We start from the raw sequence: 7,484 nt of genomic DNA, 5'->3' as shown, positions 1-7,484 counted from the left end.
CTTTTTTTTTTTTTTTTTTTTTTTTTGCTTTTTTGAGTTTTGTATCTTTTATTATTTTTTTAATTTTTTTATTTGTTCTAATTAATTATACATGACAATAGAATGAATTTTGACACATCATACATAAATGAAGTGTAACTTCTCATTCTTGTGGTTGTATATGATATAGAGTAAGTTACACAGGTCATGTAATCATATATGCACATAAGGTAATAAAGTCCAATTCATTCTACTCTCATACCCCCACCTCCCTTCACTCCCCTCTGTCTAATCCAAAGTACCTCTATTCTTCCCCCTTTATCTCCACCACCCCTTATTGTAAATTAACATCCACATATCAGAGAAAACATTCTGCCTTTGGTTCTTTGAGATTGCAGCCATTTCTTCTTCTCTTTCTTCTTCTTCTTTTTTTTTTTTTTGTACCAGGGATTGAACCACCCAAGGCTATGTAACCACTGAGCCACATCCCTAGCCCTTTTTATTTAAAAAACAATAAAAATCCAGTCTCACGATAAATTTTTTAAAAGGGCTAAGGTGTAGCTCAATGGTACAGCATCAGCCTAGCTTGCATGAGATCCTGGATTCAATCCCCAGTACTGCCCAAAAAGAAAAAGAAAAATGAAGAAAATAACATCCAGAAGAATGGTAAGGATAGAAATGGAACAAGACTCAGGACAGCAGCAAGAGGAAGTCTGCTGCCCCTGCAGTAAAGCATCCTCTACAATACACCTCTGTACTCTGGTATTATGGGAGGACTCCTAGTTATCCCACCAGCTCATGAGGCTATGAACAGAATATCAGACAGATTGCCATGTGGAGCAGGTCTAGAGGTTTTCTAGCCACATGGTGTATCCCAGTGACCTAATAGACATAGTGACTTCCCTCTCTTCAAGGAAGGAATTAAACCTATGTGGGAGGATGACACAATAAAATGGGAGCAAGTGAGTTATCTGCAGAGGGGCTTGGTCTCCCATTGTTGTGAGAATCTCATACTAGCCATGTTGGGGAAACAGACAATTCATGGTTAGGGGGCTGTGGTCTCTGCTTCTAGGAGGAAATTGTTTTAATATAGAAGAGGACTGCCAGCAACCAACCAATCACAGCCCAGTTTCAAGTTATACCTCATTGAGTGCTTAACCTACATCCCAACACTATTATGGAATATAAAACTCACAGGCAGCATCAGAATGGCCAGGCAGGCTGTGCCTTTCAAGGCTTCTTTTTTTAATACTTCTGAAAGCCACAGTTGAGCGTACCATGACCTTCTCCCTCTGTAGATAACACTTTGTCGAAACTGGCATCATTAGAGTCTCTTGGTATGCTACCTGCAAGATCCTTCTATCCTAGACAAGAAGAATTTGAAAAACGTTTTAAGAATAGGATGACACACAGTATCTGCAAAACCAGCTGATCACCTAAACTAAAAATTACGTGTATAACAAAAATTTATATTAATAAAAGATTAAAAATAAAAATTTTCAACATTATCTTCTGCTTATTTCCTTATTCTCTTTCCAATATTCTGCTCTTTCACATAGAAAATTTGCATATTTCATTTTGTCTTACCACCATGTATCCCCAAAAGTAGTCCTGTTTTATCATTGTCATTGTATGAAGGAATAGATATCGAACCTCACAGTTTATCCTTTTCCTTTGTACACTTCCTGCAATTGAACTCATCATACTGTATACTTCTTACTGCTTATATCCTGTTTTCTTACAATATGCTTGTAAGTTTTATCACGAAGTTAGCCTAGAAACATGGTGGCTCTCATAGTATATTGTAGTATATATTAAAACACCCTGGCTCCTCCTTAGCACAGGTAGAAGGCTTTCCTAAGTTGATGTGCAAGCTGGTATTGAAGAAAAACCTATAATTATAAGACTTTGTTGATTTATTCGGTAGACTTTCATTGCATGGGATGATGAATATCTTCTATGACCCACTTTCTTCTTTGCTTGCATATGGATTATTATCATTATTATTGCTGTTAAATATATCCAAAAAATAACCAAACAGTTTTCAAATAATTTATCATTTTCCTTCCTTCATTTCATTCATTGCAATCTATAGTGTCTTTTTTTTCGGGTTTTATGAAAGTATAAAGATTGGCTTCATTGTCATTGTTTGTAATATTTCAAAAAAGCAGTGGTGGTATGCTTTTGTTTGTTAACAATATATGTTATGCCAGGAATATGAATATTATTTTAATCTCTAAACAGAAACCAGCCAAAATACTTACATCTTTTCCTTGCAAATCATTGAAGCCATCAGATGAAATGATTGAGATTACTAATGACTTGGGGAAGACAGAGATTTTCTGTTCTGTTAATTGTTTTTCTGCATATAATAAAGCTAAGGTGGAATCTTCTACAGGTAATATTTGTTTAGCTTCTTCAGAATTTTATATTATTACTATTGACTTAACTATATTTTGCTTTTAATATGTAACCTGGATTCATTTCCACATTAAACTGACCTAAAAGTCAAAGCAGTCTAAAAGTTGTAAAAACTGTTTTCTAGTATTTTTGTGTAAAAGGATGGCTATGTCACCATCAGAGATGTAACATTTATTTGCTAAGATTAACCAAAAAAAAAAAGATTGTTATGAAAAGATTGTTATGTTAGATTGATTACAGAATTGATATAGACCCTCTTCATTTTAAGACAAGATTAATGGAAAAAAAATAGGGATCCATGTCTTTGGAGTATTTAGATCCTTTAGTAAATGAACACATGCATGTCTACATTAGTACACACTGAGTAACCTACTATAGAACTTGGTTCATAGGAGTTAGTCAATGTTGAGTTTATTCAATACATTCCTGATTGAGTAGTTCTAATAAATATAGAATGTTTACTTAGCTTTGCTTTGTAAAATAAGACTTTTACTTTCATTTTCACATGAAGTATAGGTAGTTAGAAATGCTTGAAGATTCAGTAATAAACAGGGCTCAGGGGCACATGTCTATAATCCCAGCAACTCAGGAGAATGAAGCAGGAGGATTGCAATTTTTAGGCCAGCCTCGGCAATTAGTGAGGTCCTGTCTCAAAAATAGAAAAATAAAGGACTGGGATGATGTAGTTCAATGATAGAGAGCCCCTGGGTTCAATTCTAGCACCATACACACACACACACACACAAAAAAATAAGTTAATAATAATATTCAATAATAGAAAAAGCACATATAATCCAGGACCAACTAAGTATTCCATCAAAGTGTTTCATTTCCAGTGATGCTATTGACATAGACTACCAGGTGAATAATACCCCTGGAATTTGTATATCTATTACAGAACTTTTGCAGTACTAACATGGACATTAACTTAGCTCCAATGATGCTGAAGTTTGTGAATTATGAAAGAGTTAGAAATTTATACCCACTCAGAGATTCTAAAAGACTCTTTTCTGTTATGGGTAATTTCACAGCAAACGTTTGCTCATAATTTCAAACAAATAATATAAAAGTACTAAAAAATTATGCATAAAAGTGAAAGATATAAAATGATATGGAAGTGTAAATGATCATTTTGTTATTACAGTATACTAAAAATCCTGGCTATCCAGCTGAATGTGGTAGTACACACCTGTAATACTAGTGGCTCAGGAGGCTGAGATAGGCAAGTTCAAAGCCAGCCTCAAAAACTTAACCACCCCCTAAGAACTCAGTGACACCTTGTCTCTAATAAAATTCTTTAAAAATAAATGGTGAGGGCTGGGGTTGTGGCTCAGTAGTAAAACACCCCTGGGTTCAATGCCTATTACCCACCCCCTTCCCCCTGGGGGGAAAACAATGGCTATCCTTTAGCTCCAATAAAAATTACTCCAATACCCAGAAATATCCTAAAGTATGAGATATTTGCATTATTCCTTGAAATACTTTTTTTTTTTTTTTTTTGCATTGCTGAGGCTTAAATAACCTGGGTCTTGTGCATACAAGGTAAGCACTACTACTGAGCTATATTTTAGCTCAAAACATTTTCTGGTTTGACCCATTCTGCCTGATTTTTAGAAAGTATTTTGTTTATTTTTTTTAGCAAATGTTTCCGTGACACATGATGCTTCAATGGAGCACCTTTCTCCAAAGAAAGATCCAATTCCAGTTATTAGCAACATAGTATCATTAGCAGATAATCCTGTTGCCTTGCCCATCATGGACATTGATGTCTTACAAGGTAAAAGATGATGTGAAGACATTTGATATAAACATTGTTTTGTTATACTTGATGAATGTATGTGTTAAATTTTTTTTTTGTCTCCTGATATAAAATAAGCAGTTAGAGTTTATGATACTGGTTTTTTTTAGTTTATGAGATCTTAAAGTAACACTCTAATTTATTTTAACAGGTACAGTTTCTTCAGTAACGACAAATATCATTACAGATGTAAGTTTTATCCTAATTTATTTGTCTACTCTCTTTTCTTTCATGAGCAGATTTTATATATATAATTATATATGTGTATACATGTAATATAGGTATTATGTATATTTATTAATCATTATTTCCCTCCTCATACTTCATTTTTACTTATTAAGCAATCCTAGTTGCCTGAGCAACAAGTTATTTTATTACAACTATATACAAAATGGTTCTATAAACATTTAATGCTGAATCTAGATTGAAATTATTAAATTATAATTTTTTTTGTTTCCCCAAAGAAGTTTGTACTATAGCATACTCATTTTACTGTGTTATTAAAATAGATATGTTCAGTATTTTATATTTAAAGACTATTAAAACAACAGTGATTTTTCTCTTTTTTACCCACAGATCTCTAAGAGTTTATCAAATGAATCAAGTAATGGTGTTGCCAATAGAGTGGAACAGCCAAAACTTTTGCCATCTTCATCAGTACTCAGTCAGCACACATTTGGTGCCAGTATAGAAGTACAGAAAGATAAAGTGTCAAACCAAGATCCTATGTGCAATATGAACTCTGTGAAAATAAGTGATGGACTGTGTCACCCAAAATTTACAGCCAAAGTACAAAAAGTTAAAGGTAAATCACAAAATACTAGGAAACCTTGGCATTCACCTTTTCAGCATGTGGAAAACAGTGTTAAAAAAGATATCACATTCTGTTATTCGTGTCAGTTGTTCTGCCAAAAAAATTTTAGCTATAGAGGAGAGTCATTTGTAACCCAAGGAACTTCTAATTGGAAAAAAACTCTGGAGAAATTCAGAAAGCATGAAAAAAGTGAAATGCATTTGAATTCATTGCAGTTTTGGAGGAAATACCAGTTTTGTGATGAAGCTGTTAGTGATAATTTATCTATTAATTCAAATCAGATTGAGGGAAATAAAAAGTACCTAAAGCTTATAATAGAAAATATTTTATTTTTTGGAAAGCAGTGTTTACCCTTAGGAGCAAATGACCAGTCTATTTCATCCATCAATAAAGGCAATTTTTTAGAATTGTTAGAAATCAGAGCAAAAGATAAAGGAGAAGAAATGTTTCGACTGATGAGTTCACAAATTGACTTCTATAACAGTACACAAATTCAAAGTGATATTATTGAAATAATAAAGACTGAAATGTTACAGGATATTGTGAATGAGATCAATATCTCCTCAGCTTTTTCAATAATATGTGATGAGACAACTGATAGTGTCACAAAAGAGCAACTTTCAATTTGTGTAAGATACCCACAAAAAACATCAAAGTCTATCTTAATTAAAGAAAGATTCTTGGGTTTCGTCAATATTGAAAAGATGACTGGGACCCATTTACATAGGAATATCAAAACTTATCTGCAGCAAATTGGAGTCGATTTTAATAAAATATGTGGCCAGTCCTATGACAGTACCACTAATTTGAGGGTAAAATTTAATAAAATTGCAGCAGAATTCAGGAAAGAAGAGCCTAGAGCTTTATATATACATTGTTATGCACATTTTTTAGATTTAGCAGTAATTAGGTTTTGTAAAGAAGTAAAAGAACTCCGCTGTGCTCTAAATACTCTCAGTTCTTTGTTCAACACTATTCATATGTCTGGGGAAATGTTGGCAAATTTTCAAAACATTTTTAAGCTAAGTCAAAACAAGACATGCAAAAAACATGTATCACAGTCATGCTGGACAGTCCACGATCGTACATTGTTATCTGTGATTGACAATCTTCCAGAGATTATTGAAACACTGGAGTTTGTATCAAGCCATTCCTCAAATACAAGTTTGGCTGATGAATTGAGTGACTTGTTGGCACTGGTTTCCAAATTTGAATTTATCTTTTGTTTGAAATTACTTTATCGAGTGTTAAGTGTTACAGGAATTCTTTCCAAAGAGCTTCAAAGTGAAACCATAGACATTTTTTCTTTGTCTTCAAAAATAGAAGCAATTTTGGAATGTTTATCATCTGAAAGAAATGATGTATATTTTAAAACTATCTGGGATGGAGCAGAGGAAATATGTAAAAAAATAACCAGTAAAGGTTTTGAAGTTGAAAAACCTTATCTTCAGAGAAGACGAAAAATTCAGAAAACTATAGATCTTGACAATTCAGATAGTATGTTTCCTACTTCAACAGAAGAACAATATAAGATTAATATTTATTACCAAGGACTGGATACTGTATTACAAAATTTAAAGTTATGTTTTTCAGAGATCGATTATTGCAAAATGAAGCAGATTTCAGAACTGCTATTTAAATGGAACGAACCATTAAATGAAGCAACAGCCAAACATATTCAAGAATTTTATCAGCTTGATGCAGACATTATCCCTGAACTTAGATTTTATCGGCACTATGCAAAACTCAACTTTGTCATAGATTATGATTCCATCACCTTTGTCAATCTTGGCTCTTTGTTTATTCAGCATGGTCTTCATAATAGTATTCCTTGCATCTCAAAGTTGTTATATATTGCTTTGTCTTGGCCAATTACTTCACCAACTGCTGAAAACTCCTTTTCTATACTGCCTCGTCTTAAAACATATTTATTTCATAACATGGGAGAAGAGAAATTTAGTGGTCTGGCCCTAATGGCTATTGAGCAGGAATTAGTAAATAAACTAATGGAGCCTGAGAGACTTAATGGGATTGTAGAAAAGTTTATCAGTCAAATGAAAAATATATAATACTTGCTAAATTGAACTGATTTAAAAGAATATTTGGGGAATTTTTTATTTGTTTGTTTGGTGGTACTGGGGCTCAAACCCAGGGCTTCATGATGAGTAGGCAAGTTTTCTACCATTGAACTATACCCCTAGCCCGCTCGCCCTTCCTTCTTTCCTTCCTTCTTTCCTTCCTTCTTTCCTTCCTTCCTTCCTTCCTTCCTTCCTTCCTTCCTTCCTTCCTTCCTTCCTTCCTTCCTTCCTTCCTTCCTTCCTTCCTTCCTTCCTTTCTTTCGAGACAAGGTCTCACTGTATTGTTCAGGCTGGTCTCAAATCTGTGAGCTGAAGTGATCCTCCTGCTTTAGCCTCCTGAGGAGCTGGGGCTGCAGGCACATACTACCATGCCTGACTTGCAATTCTAGTTTTT

At 33.8% G+C, this 7,484-nt stretch overlaps 1 protein-coding gene across 6 annotated transcripts in view; it reads left to right on the top strand.

Moving 5' to 3' along the window:
- Nucleotides 1-7,101, top strand: part of Zmym1 (zinc finger MYM-type containing 1) — a 22,332-nt gene extending 15,231 nt beyond the window's left edge. For 5 of the 6 annotated variants that reach the window (XM_048815782.1, XM_015485284.2, XM_048815781.1 and 2 more), the window contains 4 exons: nt 2,224-2,377; nt 4,040-4,177; nt 4,350-4,387; nt 4,775-7,101. In XM_048815782.1, the coding sequence (XP_048671739.1) occupies nt 2,224-2,377; nt 4,040-4,177; nt 4,350-4,387; nt 4,775-7,081 (2,637 nt within the window). In that variant the 3' untranslated portion in view covers nt 7,082-7,101. Of the gene's footprint in view, nt 1-519; nt 2,378-3,911; nt 3,943-4,039; nt 4,178-4,349; nt 4,388-4,774 lie in introns of those variants that run through there. The other variant, XM_015485285.2, reaches the window with a different exon arrangement.
- The last annotated feature ends 383 nt before the right edge of the window (nt 7,102-7,484 follow it).

The sequence above is a fragment of the Marmota marmota genome, unplaced genomic scaffold (assembly GCF_001458135.2).
Source record: "Marmota marmota marmota unplaced genomic scaffold, marMar, whole genome shotgun sequence".
NCBI lineage: Eukaryota > Metazoa > Chordata > Mammalia > Rodentia > Sciuridae > Marmota > Marmota marmota.
The sequence above is the reverse complement of the archived record's forward strand: the minus strand, read 5'-3'. Positions and strand labels throughout refer to the sequence as shown.